General features: G+C 44.2%; 1 protein-coding gene across 2 annotated transcripts in view; it reads right to left on the reverse strand.

The window, feature by feature from the left end:
• LOC311024414 (mannosyl-oligosaccharide 1,2-alpha-mannosidase IA) overlaps positions 1 to 20,580 on the reverse strand; it is a 152,351-nt gene that overhangs the window by 35,935 nt on the left and 95,836 nt on the right. For both annotated transcript variants that reach the window (XM_084026812.1, XM_084026811.1), the window contains exon 4: positions 17,128 to 17,208. In XM_084026812.1, coding sequence (XP_083882938.1) covers positions 17,128 to 17,208 — 81 coding nt within the window. The remainder of the gene's footprint in view (positions 1 to 17,127; positions 17,209 to 20,580) is intronic.

Raw genomic sequence — 20,580 nt, forward strand, 5'->3', positions numbered from 1 at the left:
CGAAGCTTCTGCCAGACCAGTCAACCGCATCGCCTCAATAAAGTGATTTGGGCTAGAAGTGCGGGGGGCATGTGATGGCTGAGTGGCCCCACCAGCAGCCCCTCTGTTCGGCCCCTGATGCAGTGATACATGGGCCCATCTTCCTGTGTTAATCAGACCAGGACCAGCTGGAAACCAAAGCAATCTGCCCACCGGACGGACGCTGCCCCGCCACGGAGAACGAGATAAGAGTTATTGTTTGGATTTTTATCAATTCCTATTCTGCTTATCGATTTCCATTCTCATTCATTCCCGGTTACGATATTTTGTGCATCGTTAAAAAGAAAATAAAAAAAATGGAAACGCCAAAAACTAACTTTATTGTCAGGAGGACGGCCATGACCAGCCAGGAGATGAGTCTATCTTCTACTGTTTCACCTGATCTCAACCAAAACCCCAATAATTGCTGCACAGAGAACATACTGAACTCAAACTCAACAAACTGTTCTCTCAAACTTTCTGCTCAGAGACACAATGAACTCGTCGTTGAGTTTCTGCCACTGTAAAAGTGTACGGACTGAATGTGAAGCGCTGCCTTATTCTCCTTCTTGTCTGAGAAATATCTTCCCCCCAAAATGTGCTGCTTTGAATGGATTTACATCCTCTGTGTGAAGTTGGAAAAAAGAAGTCCAAAAGACATTTTAAGGCTTGCTGGAGCCTGAGCGACTGATATTAATGACTATAAAGTCCTTGGTGAGTAAAAATACAGTTGGGCTACATCCGAAGAGGCAAACTTTTAAACACTTTTCTTTTATTTCCATTTCAAATGTTTGCAGGGATGAATGTTAAAAGCAGATCGAGCTAATCAAAAGAAGAGTTTACATTCTTATACTATATATACTATATTGTGTTTTAGTTGCGTTCTGCACAAAGTACAAGGACACAGGAGCACAAATAACAGATTTTACGCTCCCTCTTCACCCCACAGTGTTTTTATGGGCTTGTGTGTGTGTGTTGAATACTTGTACTTGTGTATTCCTGCGTATTAATCTATATATAGTCGCCTCGTCGTTCTCATCCATGTGTTTAAATCTGAGCTCCTCACGCATTCAGGTTCAATTCGTTTGTATCCTATTTGTACCCACAAAGTGTGACATCTAGCACCTGGTTCCTGTCACCTGGTGATAAAATACCTTCCCACTAAGATGGCAGTTGTCCTACTTTCCAGAAAAGGCTGGGTCTGGTATCTCAGCAGCGTTAATGCCTGCTGTACACACCGCTCCACTCGGGGACAGGCCCAGAACTGTGAGCTTAAGCCTGCATGCATATTAACCAATATATCAAACTCCTTTTCACCCCGACTGTCAGAATGCAGTATAATCCAATTTCTAACCTACTCAGAGTGATGGGTTCACCATCCCGGAGCCACCAGAGAGCATGAACACAAAATCCCCCCTTTTTAGTAAAGTCAGCATTCATCTTCACCTGTACATTACCACAGACAGAGAGTAGCAGAATATAGCCTGATAGGAAAGTCAAGCACATACAGTATCACTTAAATGGATGGAGAGGATAGTTTCCAAGCCTGGCTTAAAAAAAAGAAGGAAAAGAAGTCTGAATGTGGAGAGGAAGTGACTGATGCTCCTCTTTACCTGAACATCAATGATTAAAATGATTATGTGCACGGTTCATCGTCATACTGGGAGACTTTCCAGGGGTAAAAGATCAAACAAACGACCCACACGGGGAAATTAAGACAGCTGCAGAGCAAATAATAAAAGAGTCTGCAGAGGAAAACAAGAAAAGTACAAATGAGGCCTGTGCAAACATTAAACAAGCAATTTACACTTGAGAAAACACTAAATACTGCAGACGTCTCAGGCTTGAGTGTGATAAATGTTTGTATTAATGCATCAGGGTATGCATATAGCAGTAGTTGCAGCAGTACTTATAAGAAAACAAAAAAAGAAGCATTGTTTTGATGCTTTGTATAAAATAAAACACAAACGTGAATACTGAGTGGAGGGACCTAAAAATAGCATTACATTACACAATTCAATCCAACATGGTGGACGAGCAATTAATAAGAGCTGAGTAAGGGATGCATCGCTTGAGTTTGGTTGAGGTCGTGTCAAAGAGGTGTTGATTTTGAGGCTGTAGGTTGTGTTGTCACACGTTGTGGACTAATCACAGGAACACCGTACATATACCTTAAATTAGGCCTCCAACTAACGATGACTCACACTGGGGGAGTCATGAATCATCTGAGCTCTACCTTAATAATACTGCAACACAGTGTCAGAACAACAAACTGTATGGCTTACACGTACATGCTTTATATATTGATAGTATAAAGCTGTATTGGTGTTATCTTATTCACACCTGCATGCTGCATGTGCGATGTGGCGAGCTGCAGCTCGTGTCGGTGTGTGGAACCATACGTCGTATGTGAAACTGCAAATTGCTTTGAAAGAAAACGTGTTGTATACTGTGGTCTTTGCCCAGTATTGTAAATATTGTATTTCCTGCATGACCAGACAGGCGGACAGTGAGCCTCCATCGTGGGTTATGACTGATAGGCGGGTAGCTTTCAACACCCCAACTGCCTGTTGCAAGGCGTGAATGTTAAACACGCAGGGTTGATTCTTTTGTGGCGGTCTGATATGCATCGTCTCGCCTCAATCAGAGCGTCCGGTGACGAGGCCGACGAGCTGCATGTCAATGGTGGTGGCGAGCCATTAGTCAACCAATGGCTGCACTCGGCCTCACAGAGACACAAGTTGCACCGCGGGACTGTGTGCATTAAAAGCAGAGAATCAAATCAAAGAGATGAATTCACAGTAGGAATCAGAACTCCGACTGCCAAGCGCATGAGAGCAATCAATCACACTGTCTCTGCTTTAATGTCATCCCTTCATCCCGATGGACTGCAGCATCGCCACAGATAACTGAAGGTGAAAGAAAAAAATACCAATGAGATTCATAATAACAGATATAAAAGAGAGTTGGGGAGGAGGAACAATGTTTCATTTACATACTGGAAGCAGGATTATAATTTATCGTACAGATGGAGGCTTTCTTTGAAAAACGCCCTGGAGAGTGTGGATGCTTCTCAGATTCATGAAATACTTCAATAAAAATCCTGATTGTGAAGACTGAAAGGGAGAAAAAAAGAAATAAAACCTGAATGAGGGCCCACATTCATCCTGCTCGGCTGGGCGGACATCACCTTTGGATTGGTTGTGTAAAGTATTTGATCTTCAATTGCAGAGATGGAGAGAAGAGTGAGAAACTGAGAGAGAGAAATCAAAGATAATATTAAGTCCCTTAGAAGGCTTGCTGTGAACATAGTCTCCCCTCCTTCCTCAGATACACACTTCTTTATCCCAGGGCAACCTCACTTCTTTATTCCAGGGCAACCTCACTTCTTTATCCTAGGGTAACCTCACTTCTTTATTCCAGGACAACCTCACTTCTTTATCCCAGGACAACCTCACTTCTTTATTCCAGGGCAACCTCACTTCTTTATACCAGGGCAACCTCACTTCTTTATCCTAGGGTAACCTCACTTCTATATCCCAGGACAACCTCACTTCTTTATCCTAGGGTAACCTCACTTCTTTATCCCAGGACAACCTCACTTCTTTATCCCAGGGCAACCTCACTTCTTTATCCCAGGGCAACCTCACTTCTTTATTCCAGGGCAAGCTCACTTCTTTATTCCAGGGCAACCTCACTTCTTTATCCCAGGGCAACCTCACTTCTTTATCCCAGGGCAACCTCACTTCTTTATTCCAGGGCAAGCTCACTTCTTTATTCCAGGGCAACCTCACTTCTTTATCCCAGAGCAAGCTCACTTCTTTATCCTAGGGTAACCTCACTTCTTTATCCCAGGGCAAGCTCACTTCTTTATCCCAGGGCAACCTCACTGCTTTATCCTAGGGTAACCTCACTTCTTTATCCCAGGGCAAGCTCACTTCTTTATTCCAGGGCAACCTCACTGCTTTTTCCCAGGGCAAGCTCACTTCTTTATCCCAGAGCAACCTCACTTCTTTATCCTAGGGTAACCTCACTGCTTTATCCCAGAGCAACCTCACTTCTTTATGCCAGGGCAAGCTCACTTCTTTATTCCAGGGCAAGCTCACTTCTTTATACCAGGGTAACCTCACTTCTTTATCCCAGAGCAAGCTCACTTCTTTATGCCAGGGCAACCTCACTTATTTTTCTCAGTGCAACCTCACTTATTTTCCCCAGGGCAACCTCACTTCTTTATCCCAGGGCGACCTCACTTCTTTATCCTAGGGTGACCTCACCCCCTTATCCAAGGACAACCTCACTTCTTTATCCCATGGTAACCTCACTTCTTTATCCCAGGGCAACCTCACTTCTTTATCCCAGGGCAACCTCACTTATTTTTCTCAGTGCAACCTCACTTATTTCCCCCAGGGCAACCTCACTTCTTTATCCAATGATAACCTCACTTATTTATCCCAGGGCAACCTGCCTTTTTATCCCATGGTAACCTCACTTCTTTATCCCAGAGCAACCTCACTTCTTTATCCTAGGACAACCTCACTTCTTTATCTCGGGGCAACCTCACTCTGTGTGCAGTGGAGTTGCGGGACAACACAAAGGGAGGAGAGAAGCCAGGCATCCAGCTGGCAGGGACAGGGAGTAATATTCCGAACGAGAAAAGGAAGATAAAGCCGAGGAGAGCAAAAGGGCAGAAATGCGATTTCTTTTTTTTTTTAAAAAGGGGAGAAAAATATAGGGGTGAAAATAGACTTTGAGCAAAGACAACTTAATGTTGCAAGTCATGACCGCAATTTTGGAACAAACTCATTTTTTAATTATTTTTACACAAGACAGTATATCATCATCGCATCAGGAAGCGTGTCCAGGGACGTCCTTTTGATTGACGGCTGGAGGACGCCTCGGCAGCGGCGAGACTGGGCTCCATTACTGGCAATGCGAGCAAAAGGACATGCACTGCAGCCTTAATGATACATTTGAGTCGGGGAAGGGGGCTATTTGTCTGTGAGGAAGAGTGAGGAGCGGTCAGCCTGGCCCTGACAGCCGTTCATCCTCCCCAATCATCAGCTCCGAGGGGAGTGCTTCCACTTGGCCGCTCGCGTGACTACTAAGAGGCCCGGTCCATCAGCTCGTTGTGTTGCACTAAATATGAAGACACAGATCAATTACCCCCTCCGCCTGGGATCGAGATGTTTACATGTGTCTGTGTGGGTGTTTCTCTATACTTGTGGTAATGTGTGCATTGTGGACCGGTGGTCTGCTGCTCCAAACACACAGTCCTTCTGTGGTGACCATGTTAAGCCAATCATTTACCTGAGCTGTTACACAGATGCGGAGGTTCCTCTGTGGAAAAAGCGAGGATGATGAATAATTGAATCTCCCCAGGCTGCCAATGGAGAGATTTCATTCATTATTTATCATCTAATTGATTAGTGCAAGTAGGCTTTTCTCACCTGTCCCTCAATTAATGTGCTGCTTTTTATGTGCTTAATTAATGGCCACTGCAGCTCCATGATAAACACACACTCAATTAAATCTGGAATTTAATCGCTGCATTGCCGCGCTGGGGGATGGCACGGATATATTATCCAGCCAAAATAGAATTCAATAAGACAGACTTAGTCCTCGAGACAAAATTGGAATATTGTTCATGCTGTATCTGTGGCAAGACTGCAGCTGAAGTTGACTGCTCTTGACCGAAAAACAAATCCACTTTGAATCAACTTGGCTGTCGACAGACTATTCAGCTATTCAGCCTGGGCTGGTTTGAGTCGGAGGCTGCGACTGTCCCCCGTTCAGACTCGCGGGTGTGTGGCACCATATTTAATGTGCTGCTCCTTTCCTATGTGGTGAAGAGTTATTGTTTTGTACACAAACAATACATCTCGACACACAAAGATGTACAAACTCACTCACACCGGCAGACACATTTATCTCTCTGGCTCATGTTTAGAGGCCGCCACCCAAACCAATTCCGCGGGGTCTTGTTTTGAATAAAAAGCTGTAATGGCCACCATTGTCTGCATTTAAAATACCTTCTTGAGAGTGGGCTATGGTGTGTTTAGGCTTGCAAAACAAGTGCTATCAATTCCAATTTCCATGTTTTTTTTTTAATTTCCTTTCAGCTTCAACAAAATATTAGGAAAGATTCCTGGCAGAACGCTAATTCACTGTTTGCCGTGGGCTCTTTTTCACTTCCTAATTTCACTCTTGTTATTATGCTGGCTTCCATACAACTCATCAACTCGCTCTGAATTATAAAAAAACATGAACACACATTCTGGAAAATACAATAGAATACAAATAGAGCTGTTCCGATGGCAATACCAGTATCTGTAAGGCCTCAGTTTTAGCCTCAAATGATGGATCAGGTTGGATCTACGCAATCCAATATCAAGTTATCATTTCATTTATCAGCTCAATGACTCTACATGGGATCTGCCTCATTGGTCCTGTGCATCTACAAGTCTCAGCGGAGATGAGAAACGAGAGCACAGAAGTCGTGCATCTGAAATCAATGTTGGAAGTAGCTAACAAGCGAGCCATCTCGCTTCGTGCTCAGTAGCGATCCGGCCAGGTGCTCACGAGGGGAGGGGCATTAGCCAGAGATAGCAAAGTGTCAGCAATGCTATTGCATGCTATGCCATAGCACATGGTGGCAGGACGGGTCCTGGGTCCAGGTGACCCCTTCCGTCCATGTGGAGGACAGCCATGGCTATAGGTAACTTTTGTAGGAGAAAAACACTGAAAATAACGACAGGAATCGTTTTAGCTCACATTTTCTAACCTTACCAGCAGGAAAGGAAAATGCTTTGAAGGTTTTTTTATGGAGTGGAGAATTGCTTTCTGAAGGAATTATCTCTGATGCTCCACGCTGACAGACGTAATTCTGTTGTGCAGTTATGGCTCGAGTGCACTCCAGCCATAAATGCCCCCCCCTCCCCTCTCTGTCGGGAGTTAATCACATTCACACATATTTTCAGCAGAAGTGGACCTCATTATGTGGAGTCTCTTTGTAAAACGGTGACGTACTGAGTGACTGGTTCCACCGCCGAAGCCCACTTCCACTGCTAACGATCATGCGTAAATACGTCTGTGCCAATGAATCGGCCGAACCGGTGAATCGGCCCAACCTCCACTACGCATCAGTAAGCCGCTCGACATCTCTAACGACAAAACAGCCACCGCGTGCAGACTCCCCGTTTCCAGGAAGGCATCGATTGTATCCAGAGCCACCAGGATCGATACGCTCACTGTTAAAAGCCAACTCGTTGACCCTTTAAATAATGCTGTAAAGTGTACTGAGGCAATAACGGGGCCTTTTTTCACTAAATCAAGTTCTTGAGAGCAGAAAAATATCCAAAAGCAACCCTTGCCCTGGGTGGAAAGAGTAAAACACTCTGTTTCTTTGTGTCGACTGCCAATCAAAAGTATATATTGAATACTTGTATTGGAAAAGGCTCTTTCTCTCCTTTAATTGTAGGTGGACAGAGAGGAGCAGCGAGGCTTATAAATAAGGCCCTGGGACTGTGAGCTGAATGAAAAGGCCTGAATGCCACAAGGCTGACATCATTAAGAACAGCCTAATGATCCCCTGGATTTGATTTGTTTGGCTTGGTTTTCACTGACTGGCGCGACTTGTGAAAAGAAAAAAAGCACCCAAATTTCATCGGTCTCTCAACAGGGCTTCTATTGAGGTTTGGGCTCATTTGGGTCCATGCCAAGGCTCCTTCAGGCTGAGTCCAATTACTCCAGCAGGAATGTTATGTACAGCAAAAACAAAAAAGCTAGAGTAATTAAGGGGTTTATACGGGAAGAAAACTAACAGACTGACGGGGAGAAAATGGGGACGCATCAATATACAGAGAAATAAAGGTCATGCATTTTTCTGGAGGGGGAAAAAAACACAATTCTGGTCCTTCTTAATCATGTAATCATCCAAGCAGTCGCAGGAACGTGTCCTTCCAAGCTCGGCTTGGCTGTACTCCGGGCAAACAAGCATCTAGCTTACTTTTGAGTGACAGATTCATTCAGTGAGCGAGTTATTATTACACCACTGTACAAGATACAAATATTAAATAAGCCAAGCGATGTGTGAGCTCGGTGGTTATGAGATGTTTTTCTCACCCGGCGCCTCTTAATTCCATAATAAAAACTAAACGGTGTAAGAGCGGAGCGGAGCGCCGTTATTCTACCTTTGCACAAATGGGATTTAGTTGTTTGTACACAGAGCAGAATTAGGCTTCGGATGGGGAGCTTCCCTTTCACGGGTAAGCCTGCTGCTTGGACTGCAGCAGGTTAAACCTGCGATTATGATGATCCAGTCTGATCTGAAGGGATCACATTTCTTCCAAGACCACCTTTAACAGATACAATGCAGAGTCAGCCACAGGCAGCAGAACACACAGATTACACTTATTCTACTCTGTTAAAGCTGCTGTTATACCACAATTAAAGAACTAGCCACCTTTGTGAACTTGCCGATGGGAGTGCAGTTTTGCATGTAATGGACAAATTAAAATGTTGACCTGATGGTGGCGCTGGAGGAAACCTAAGGAGATCACCAATGGTCAATGTCTTCAAACAAATGGACCAACACATACTGACATTCATAGGAGGCTAGCTGCTAGCACGCTTCACTGTGGAAACAATAACAATCACCATCCATATTTGAATCATATTTATAGCAGCTGCACACATGCCTTTAAATCACAGGAAGCACCACTCCTCTTAATAACCAGACACACTCAGCATCGTCTCCACAATAACTCATCTTCATTTGCAATCGTCCCTGCCGGCTAAACCATCTATTGCCCATTCTCAGCCATGATTGGTGTTGCCGTGCTTCTCTAGCCCTCACTCTCTTATGTAAGAGAACCACAGTGATGGGCTGGAAGGAAAGGAACTGTATCTTTCACCTGGCAGGAGTCTGAGCCCGTCTCTCACTAAGGGATGGCTGAAAACTTTACAGCGATCCTCTCCTTGCCCACTGTGATGAATGTCAACACCCAGCCAACCACCGAGGCTAAGATTTATTCAACTGGCTGCCCATATACAGAGACTGACTGTGCTGTGGGGGGAAATGATAAATCACCTGGCATGAATTTATCTTCCAGTGCAACGTAACTCTTTCCAGCGGGACACGCGGTCACAGCAGGGAGGATGATGTAACTTCTCTGATATCATCGGCTGTCTGCTGCTGCAGTGGGTGATGGCAGAGAGCAGCAGACGGACAAAGGCCTTCCATTGGCTCCAGCACACTGATGGTAGACTGGACTGCTGCTGACCTTCTGCTGCTGCCAGAAGTCAGAAGATCATTTTCAATGTCGAATAACTAATAATAAAGGCCGCTGATTGTACTGAACTGGTCAAACAGCGTGCTCTCTTCGTGTGGGTCAGGATGGAAAAGGTTATGTCAGCTGAGCGTTGTTCTGTTGAGTGTAATTTAATTCCCAGTCTGGCTTTGGTGAAAAGGAGGAAAAAACCTTTGAAAGACTAAAACAACAGTTAGTATGTGAGGTTGAGGTCGCTCTGCAGTACAATGCTCAAATAACAGCATGGCTGTAAGTCGGCTACTAACTGAACAAACCTAACATTACGGGGCGATTCCTCAGACGCTTGTAAAGGTGTGCTCACACCGTTTCTATGTCTGGAGGATGATTTTAACTGTTGATGCAGCAGCTACAGTGTGAGCACAGCTTATCTCCAATCTATATGAACTCCATTCAGAAAACAAGCATTTTAAGGGTTGTTTATTTGTTATCAAACAAAACCTAACAAAGCATGACTTTTTATAAATCTTTGTCTTCATTGAGTTACTCCGGCATCCTTTTTTATCTGTTTATTGCAGTTAAATCACAACAAAGTAGTTAATTTTGGGTTCATAGCGCTCCAGTAAAACAGCCGATGTGTGTCTTGTAATTAACGGTGAATTCAGCTCAGGGAAATTCAGATCTTTTCTTCTTAAGATATGTCCCTTACATTGCCAATAGTGTGAATATTGGTACAATCATGTTTTGATTTGATATAATATATCCTCATATCGACCTTCCCCTAAGGTCAGCCAATTATAAGAATAATTATCTCCAGTATATTTGATACAACCCATTTCCAATCCAGCTGCATTTTGCAGAGAACATTTTTGGAGGAGTAGTAGGAACGAGATACCCAGAGAGGTAATTATTACATTATTCCTGCGTACCGGGCTGTGAGTGAGACACACTGATCGACATCGGCTGCGTTATGAATATCAAATTGCTCAGCAAGGTCTCCTCAAGCAGGAGAGTAAAGGTCAATCCGTTTAGTCTCAGAACAAACTTTGTTCCTCCCGTGACCAAATGAGGTTCCCTCAACACATAATGACGATGAGGAAACTGTCATGTGGATGTGATATTTATGATATTCATGTGCTCTGTGTGCGAGCGCTCTCCTGTGTTAGGACACGGGGAAAATAAAAAACCCAAATATTTGGAGACAGAAGTGGGTCACCCAAATAAGAGGGAAAACAACATTAACTGGTGCCAACACGACGGCCGTCGCCCACCACGTTCCCTCACAAAGAAACGCTGGGTTTATATGATGCCGCAGGATTTTAAAGAGAGACCAGCGGTCCATAAACAAAGATGAGAGTTTATGAACTATAGCAGAGAATAATAAACAAACCTGGAATGTTACAACTTTTAGTGCTAGGAAGCAGAAAAGGTTGGATTTAAGACCTTTTCTCCCAACGTTCACAAACAGCTCGTCTCAGAGACGTGTTTTAGTGAGCCAGAATAGAAACAAGCAGGTAACAAGATGAGAACGGTGTTTATTTCCTCCCAAGGAGAACCAGAGCGGCATTTCTACTCAGAAAACATATGCCTTGATATGAGCAGCTGTGTGAAGTTTATTTTTGGAACCAATGCTTTGACCTTTCTTTGTTGGCTTGACAAGATTTCACCGGGTAGAACGAGGTTCATAATGTGGCTGCTACCTCTCATATATAATGAACACGGCCCTCTCTCTCAGTGCAGTATCACTTTCTCTTCCTGTTTATCCCTTTCTTCTGCCTCACCTTCATGTTATCACTATCATCTTCCCTCCGACTCCCTCTCTGGCTTTGCATTTCCCTTTCATCTCCTCCTTGTGTCTTTGCATGCTCTCCCTCTCTATTTGGCTCTCCACTCCTTCTCCTTCCCATCTGTCTGTCTTGCTGTTCCTCTGTGCATCTTTCATGGGTGGAAACAGTCTGTCACACACGGGAGAGGACCGATTACAGGGGGAGTCGAAGGGCCCGCACCAAGAAAAAGATGCATTTTTACACTCATATTCCAGCAGTTCCACATAACTTACCAAGCCAACGGTGTTTATTTAGAAGGTGACACGTTTGCATCGTTCGTGGAACTATTTCATTCCAGGCTGTTTCTTTTAACAGGTTCTAGGAGGCTGAATGTATAATAATAACTGTTATCCTTCAGTAAATTACACAATAACAGACCGAAGGTCAAACAAGCAGCTAATTTTCCACGAGGACCAAATGCATAACAAGTCAATGCAAAGATGCAATCAGCGTTGAGATTCTCCTCCTGAAATATATAAAGATATCGTAACGGTACAAACAATAAGGTCACTTCCATATTTATGTCTAGACGTTATTTTAACTGTCGATGGAGCAGCTACAGTGTTAGCATAGTCTACCTCCGATCGCTCCAAACTCCATTCAGAAAACAAGCATTTTAAAAGTGGTTTGCTAATCGTCTTATGGACAGACCAAAAAAAACATGACTTTGGACTTTTTACAAATCGTCATCTTTATGGAGTTATTTCGGCATAATTTTGATCTTTTTTTGCAATTAAATCACGACAGTGTCCACTGCTAGCCACGCAAATAAACACAAATGATGCTGCCGTCAAACTAGCGTAAGTAACGCAAGCCTTTGTGTTTGGTTGACTCTTGCATTCTGAACACGTCTTGAGTTGGAGTCTGTTTATGTGTATAAATAAAACATTTGCTTGTGTAACCACATGGCTGTGATAGGCAGCGGGTCTGACAGCTGTCTGTCATCACCTGCTGTAGGATCCAACAGGAGGATGAAAAACTCCATGAGATGGAGAACAGAAACATCTAAATTCTTCCAGGCTGATGGATGTCACTGGCCAGCCAACCAGCAGAGCGCTTGAAAGACCAATCACCATCTTTGGACAAAGTATGCTGTACATTTTCTGTCGAGTCCCTCCCAGTATTCTCGGTTTTACCTTCATCTTCTGCAGCAGTTTGAGGTTTAGAGTCTCGCCCAAGGACACGTCGACACGAGGAGCCGGGGATCAAACCATCCATCTCTCTACCTGCTGAGCCACAGCTGCCCCGCATTATTCACCGGCATACCATGTGATACACGAGCTGGTGATGCAGATGAAATATTTGTACTTTGCACTCAACAGAACAACGGGGCGTTTTGCAGAAAGTAGTTCTTTCTGTAGGAAAGGAGGTGCAGATGTTGTACAACAATATTCATACACAAGAACTCTGATTTACACTCGGCTATTTTCATCCAAATCATTCTTTGGCCTGACAATATTTCAGCTAACCATCTTCACTACTCTGAAAGTTTGGTATTGAATACTGATATAGTATTATATAGGCGTGTTTTTGTAGTTGGTAGTAGGTGGGCACATATTACGGGGCAGGAAGCAGGTCGACGCCACATAGAAGTGGTTTCCCTGAAAGCTTGGAATCTGGAAGATTAATTTGAGATGCTCATAATCTGATGATGATATAAGATTAGTAAATCAAAAACATAAGTTAATAAATTATGACGGCCATTCTCAAGCTCTATTACGTCTGATAAGTCAATTTGTTTTGGGTCGACATCTTTATTATACAGATTTGTTACAAGAGAAGATGGAAAACGTGTTCGACCCATTTCTGCCGTTGGATAGTGAATGAAAGATGCTCAGACGCCCTCTTATTGTCACTATATCTAAAAACTCCTCACATCCTCTGAACGCCCTCGGTCTCTCGTTCATGAAAATAATCCGACAGGATTAATTATATTAACATCACAACCAGACAATGAAACGTGATTATTCAGGGTGAATCAGAGAGGCAGCGAGAGGCCACGACCCCAAAGTCTTCATGTTGACAGGCTACGTCTTTGAAAAGTGCCATAAAAATAAAATCTATTACTATTATTCTTAAACTCCAGTCCCAACTGGCTGAAGAAACTCCTCTTTTTGAAGAACTACAACGCCAAGCTGTTAAAGAGCAGCCGGCAGAACTGATTTCTGTTGTCTCGTCTTTAAGAACTTTTTCATGACACCACATTATTATCAAAAGCATACTTTCACAGTGGAAAATTAGAAATACGTATGATTTATCCGTCTAAAAGCTAAGTCCTGAGGTGATTTTTATGTCTGTGCTATAAAACTTTCAACCTCTGTATCTCCTGAAAAAAAAAGTAGCCCTGGATGTTCATATTAATTATACTGTATGAGCCAAATATTAAAGAGATAAATGAGTTCTCTGAACCCTTTGTGCCCCCTCTAGGAATCCCACTGATGGTATCTTCCTCTGCTTCTATCTTTGATCACGTCCCCATCACCTTCTCATGCACTCTAACATTTGCCGATTTGGCCACACCCCCTCCCCCCTCCCCCGTCGCTCTTCATCCTCGCTCCTCTTGCTCATGAGCATGAACACACGTCTTCCTCTGCCGGCTGCTGCCTCCCTCTCCCTGCTGCTTCAGCTCAGCCGACGGGCAATTTTCACACAAGGCTGATTGAATTCACCCCCCAACCCCCCCTTCACTGTTCTCGCTAAGGGGTGGGGATGACACAACAGGGTCTCACTGCCACACACAGTTATATATGCATATAAATGGACCCTTACAAAGAAACACACACACACACACACGCACACACACACACACACACACACACACACACACACACACACACACACACACACACACAGGACTGCACGTAGGCATGCGGAGCAGAAATGGAGGTCGAGCTGACATATTGTAGGAACACGCGTGTTGCTATGTGGAGGTGACGACAGGGGCTCATTGAATATTCACACGCACCTGAAAGGACACGCACCTGCTAACACACACGTGTGGAGACAAACGCACAGCTGCACACAAAGTCACACACTCCTCTGATGAACACACGAGAGCTGAAGTCTCTTCTGTAATAGTGATGGTGACTCATTCGGGTGAAAATCATCAAATCCACATGTCTCTCCGGGTGACCAGCTGGCCACGCCGGTCATATCCACGCTCCGTTTGTGAGGCGTGGTCCTCATCAGAGCCAAACAATGAGGCTGCAGGTCTGAAGGTCAAAGGGGAACGTTTGTCGACGTTCAGCCGCCTCCTTATGTGGGCAACAAGCAGGTGACGTTCGCCAGCGGGCGCCGTTCATCTCTCCCTCGTCCTCCTCCTGGTCTCACACCAGGTGAAGGTCAGGGATGTGTGTGTGTGTGTGTGTGTGTGTTTGTGTGTGGAGAACAATCCTCCATAGCTCTGCATCACACTAAACTCTAGGCCCGCCCACTTTTTAGCAGTCCAATCAAATGCAAAGAGTGTAATGTGCTCTCAAACATTCTGATTTACTCTGAATGTGTGGGCTTCTGTCCAGCAACTTCACAACTAGAGTATCGAAGAAAAATCTGTCAAATTTAGTAAATCTGCTTTCATGTAACAGAAACGCTTATCGGACAGTTATGAGACATGATAAATATGTCCTTTAAACAAACCATCTGCCAATTAGCACAGGAGATCGTTACTGCCGAGCGCCAGCCAGTCACCAGCCGGCAAGGCTGTTAAAACTAATTTAATTAGCATTTTTAACAATTTCCTAACAGTCAAATGGTTAAACAATAAATATAAAAGGGTATTGATAAAGATCCATAGCCTGCAGTATCGTTCCCACCTCCGGGGGGCGTCGGCCCGGCCTGCAGTCTGACAGCGAATGATGAAAGAGCCTGAAAAGGAGCAGCAGCCAGACTCGCCTGAACAAGACGTTTAACTCGGGGACACGAAGACCAATCACGGTCCTTCTGGGGCCCCCAAGAAAACACACACACATAAACAGTTCACACACACGGTCAAAACAACAGGCGGTTATTAATGGTCAGGTGTTGCTGCAGTTCTGCTCCGAGCACTCTCTCCAGCAGACCTGCATCCCGCGAGGGCCCATAATCAGCATCCGCTCGCTCCCCGGCAATCATTTACAGCGGCACCAGCTGCCCAACGTCCTCCGGTCAAAACCGGATCCGCAGTCTCGTAATAGTCTCCCCGCACTGTATCTCGGGTGATTTAAGTCTCCGCCGCGGCGACAGACATTCAATCTGTTGGTTTTATCATACGGGGGTGGAGCAGCAGACTCCTGGGAAACATCCTAATGGGGGGAGAGGCATCAGATAGCACAAGTGAGCCCCCGTGATGGATAACTGTGGCCGGGTAAAGCGTATTGATACATCCGTCAGAAAACTGAGACGCCGTCCTCCATCATCTAGGAAAGATGGCGTCCTGTAAACGGAGAGAAGGTCCAGAGAAAAGCACCGCCGTCATCCGAGAAAAACGTAACTTAACGATGGAAGCACTAATAACAAAACACAATTATACACTCGGTGTGGTGAGAAGACTAATGAATGATCATCACAACGCTGCCTGTTATATTATATTTATATATGTCATCATTTATGACATCAGAAGCAGCTCCAGTCACCAACAATGCTCAGTTATCTCTCTGTGAGCTCCAGAGAAGATCTACACACACACACAAAAGGGTTTTAAAGCTGCGTTCACAACAAACAGGAAGCTGTTGTGAACGCAGCATCAGAGCTTCATGTCTTTTAGCCGTCAGTTCATATGACTTCATAATGAACCAAACGACAGGTGTGATGCTAAAGGTATGAAGGTGTTAAAAGGCAGCCGCTCGTGTGACAGTAGATAAGAACAAACTTCATGGATAACACACACACACACACACACGTTCTCATAGTAGAAAATGTGACTACGATTCTATAAATGTCCATGAAGCATAAGGAGAATATTTTCTGCATGGCGTTAAAGGCACGCAAATGTGGAATAATAGATTTCACGATACATTCTGCTCTGGAGATGTAATCTTTGCTTCGAGAGGCCGATACAGGCGACGTCATGGTCGTCATGGTGACACGTCGACCTTCCGGTGACGTAAAAACGGCCCGATAACAAACTGGACCGTTTGTGCCGAGCGGGTGTCACAGGAGATTTTTTTAAACCTTTATTTATCCGGTAGCCGAGGTTTACGAGGTAATTCAGACTTCTTTTTCTGGCAAGGCCGCGCTTCACGCTCGTAAACTTTCACAGCCTCACACCTGGTAGCCGTCCGCCCGTAACCGTGGTAACCGTTTGTAACCGCGGGGCCGCTTCATCGGAGCCACGGCGGCTTCTTCAAGGACACCGCGGCGGGTGTTCGAACGGAGAAAAGCGATGCTCGTTCACCTCGTCTCACAAACATAATGACCTCCCGACCTTCTGGGATTTCCTCCCGGGCATGATCAAACATTATTTTTAACTCGCTCAGAAATAACATGAGCCCACGTTTTTAAAGAGTCCTGTAACAACCCTGTTATTGCAATAAGTCATTACTCTTTTTAATTATTTAAAGGCCATACATCCAGTAAATGACACTTCTCATCCTATATATGTTTATATAGACATTTAAATATTGTTTTGCTTCAAACCTCGTCCTCAATGTTACTTAACAGAAAGATTCACGAATAATGTAACCCCGATGAGCCACTGTTGCCATGGCGAGGAGGTGGCCTGAATCACAGAGTGCATTTCAGCTGGCTTTGTTGTCATAGATGGAACAGAATCAAAAGATAAATTGATTTGAGGCTGATTGTGTTCTCCGTTTTATCAACAGCGTGATCTTTAGACTCTGAAACAGAATTCAGCTCGACGAGGTTGTGTTACTTTACTATTTTTACTCTAAAAGTTGAGGCAGCCGGAAACTGTCTGGAAAACATTTTTGTTGTTGAAATAAATAGGAAGCACACACACATCAGACACACTCAGAAGCAGCCTGTTCATCATTCACACTGCGAGGCGAGGATGAAGGAAGCAGCAGATCTATTAATCTTACCTCCTCTCCTGTCAGGTAGAACGCCGACAGCAGGCCGCCGACGTAACGGATGTTCACCTCGAAGAGGGACGCCTCGCCGTTCTGTCGAACCGAGACACAAGAGATCAAACCGTCAGTTGTCATATTCAGCCACGGCGTCAGTCAGCGGTACAGCGGCGTTTATGGACAATCAGATTACAGCGTAGTCATCGTACAACCACTTAGATGGTTGCATTTATAAGAGTAGATGTAATTAATAACTGGGGTAGCAGGTAGATTCACCGGCCTCATCCTCGGCAGCACCGATGTGGAGATAAGGCAGAGGTTTGATGTGTATATCACCGTTCATTAACTCAGTGCTTTACATGAAACATTAAAAGCACTGGAGAAACATTAAACATTAAAACAAGCCAATAATAAAATAAAGTTTAAAATAAATAAATAAATACATTTAAAAAGATAAAACAAGAATATCAAGGAATAGAAAATACGGAGCAGCATTTGTACACAATATGAGATATAAAGAATATCCTTAAACTAATTAAATGTGACCTGAAAGAAACAATCCTATCAAACAATTTTACAGAAGTAAAAGAAAGCATCTATTATTGAACAATCTAAAAACCCTCCACTGATTGACTGATTGATTAACCTCATTATGCCTCATTAGGAAATGGAGGCGTATTCATAAGTGTGTGACGGTACAATACAGGAATGATAACGAGCAAATAAAGCGCTGCGAGTTCAGCAACAGCATCGTTGGAGAGAGATGATGGACAGAAATATAGATCCGTGATAACTCATCAACGCTCCTCTCCTCACTAACATGAACAGACTGATGATTAATTCACAACCTTCTCAAGGTGACATGTTGAAGGACGTATCCGCCACCGTGGTAATAAGACTGGTGGACCTCTTCCTCTCTCTGGAAACCAGCTGTGATGGAGATTCCCTCTCCAGAGAAATCAACGCCTCGAGCCGGGTCGCTCTCAAAAAAGTCAGGCCATAAAGTCGTGTAATCTTGTTGCCCCGGGGGGGTATTTCCCCAGAAACCCCAGTTTTTATCTCTTACCACTGCAGGCAAATATCGATTAACGGAGAGTTTAAAGCTTCATTCTGACTCGAGCTGAATTTTGTTCCAGTTTCCAGTGGATGTCTGGATTGCTTTACTCAAATGAAAGAATTAAACAAACGTAACGGTCATATTTCCTTCACATTTCCCGATGATGTTTCACCCTCTTCTTTTGTAATAATTTAATGGCACCAGACTGGAAGAATAAACTGTACCAAATATTCAGGTTTTAAATCTCTGGGAAGCCAGTTAGCCTTTGCACTACACTTGGATGAAAGATAATCAGATATTAACCTGTAACCCAGCCTGATTTCCAACCAGCCTGGATTTATTCATGGAAGCCCAAATGTCCCAACATGTGGAGAACTGATTTCCATCCAGCCATTCTCTCTCTAAACCAGCACATGAAAAAAGGCACAGCAGCCCTTACCTCCCAGCACTAGCCTCAAACACAAACTTGTTTATTTATTGCTGCAGAAACATGTTCATGCTTCACCAGTCAAACCTTATGTGGAGAGGAATTGTGCTGAATCCTGTTTGCCAACATTAAAAGTATTTGTCCGACTGCTTTTCTCCATGAAATATGAAATAAGAGCTCCTGCTTGTGTCTATACGATGTGCCACCATGATTATCACCTCTAACACAAGCTCAAGGTCAAAGCAGTCTGGGTCTCGATGAGAAGGGGATCTCAAGGTCGGCTGATAAGGAAGTTGTAATCGGGTGCAGAGAGGGCAATTAGCTGCACTCTGAAGGATAGCATGGAGATGCTACCGGCATCTGTTCAAGGGTGTCATCCGGCTAGTAGGTGAATTACCTTTGCACAAGTGCTGATTGCCCTTTGGTTCCAGTCTTAAGTTAAGTTAACCGGCTGCTTCATTTTATTGACAAACGTGAAATCAATCAATCCATCTTCTCCTGTAAGTCTGAGCCGATAGGCGTATTTCCCACCCAGAACGGTCCGTTAACATGTGCACACGTGTCCTGGAAGTCTATCCATCAGATGGACTGTCGGCCGGCCGAGGATCGGGCTCCGGCCCCGGAGTCGGCTCACTGGTGACATTCTTGAGACAAAGCACCGAAGCCTCTGGCGGAGCGGCCGAGCCGAGCTGTCTTCTCTGAAATGACAGTCCCATTCAGTAATGGCAAAACGATGGCAGTGATTAGGATCGGAGTGCCTATTTGTCACCGGGGGACGTGGCGCTGGGCCGGACAGGAGGCAGATACAGTGAGGGAGGACACGAAGTGCTGACAAAAGTTCTGCCAATCAGACCTTTGCTTCCCAATCCCAGCCGATAAATCACTCGGCGGCTTCGTGTTCAGCTTCTATTCACACACCGATCCCCGAAGATCCAACCAGGAGTTTGGATATTTAACAGCACTACTCTTTTATAAAGGGTGTTGTTGATTTTTGCATTCTCAAGAACAACCAACACGTCGTTTCAGTGAGAATGGATGCAAGCGTTCCCATTAAATCCACTAAAAACGTCCCCCGGGGGCTCAGGAACGAAAAAAAGCACACAAAAACAATCCGACTTAAACTCGCTCTGACAGAAATCTATTCAATCGTTGCATCGCAAGCAAAAATATCCAGACAGAAGATTAAAAACGATGTCAAAGTTCTGCGAGAGGCTGTTTATAATGTCTGCCTTTAAACGGCACAGAAGGGGAAGCTGAAGAACTGCAGAGCGGATTTGGCTCACCGTCGACTTGGAGCTTAACGAGGTTTCTGGCTAAAGATTTGAATATACAAACAGAAGTGCATCGCTTTGTTTCTATTTACTAAATCAAAGCCATGAACGGCACTTGAGCTGTTAATTGGACAAACATCGGGCTCATTTGGGTTCCAGGAAAATCCTTATATATCAATTTTCTTCCCAGAGTCTAAGTAATGTTAGGATAAACAAAAGAGGGGAACTAAAATGCATTATTTCATTTAGTTTTCTTGATATTTATGAGGAAACGGATGTTTATTCCGTCCAGCCGGAAGCACAAACTGACATCCATGATGGGAAAAGAAAAATCAATGCAGAGCAGATCAAAGACAATTATGGGAAATGTCAACATGAATAATTCAGTTTCATTCATTCAGTGCTATTGATCGACCAGCTCTCTGTCTTAAGTCTGAATGTGACTGCTGGCGTCATCGCAGCTTGATAATCTTTAATATTGTGCCAAATAAACGATTGATGAATCACATAGAAAAGCTGAGGTTCATCCTCGAGATCAGGTGACGTGGATACCTCCTGTTTCTACAGGAGCTAATTAGGAGACAACACAAGGTTGTGGAGAGCAAACAGAGAGCTCCCAGCAGCTCAGCCAGAGATGGAAACCAGATTTCCTGAAGGAATGATTACTCAACAGCAATCTGCATCGCAGTGTTTGCAGATTTAAAGAACAAACA

This window comes from Eutrigla gurnardus (genome assembly GCF_963514095.1).
Source record: "Eutrigla gurnardus genome assembly, chromosome: 14".
In the NCBI taxonomy this organism is placed as follows: domain Eukaryota; kingdom Metazoa; phylum Chordata; class Actinopteri; order Perciformes; family Triglidae; genus Eutrigla; species Eutrigla gurnardus.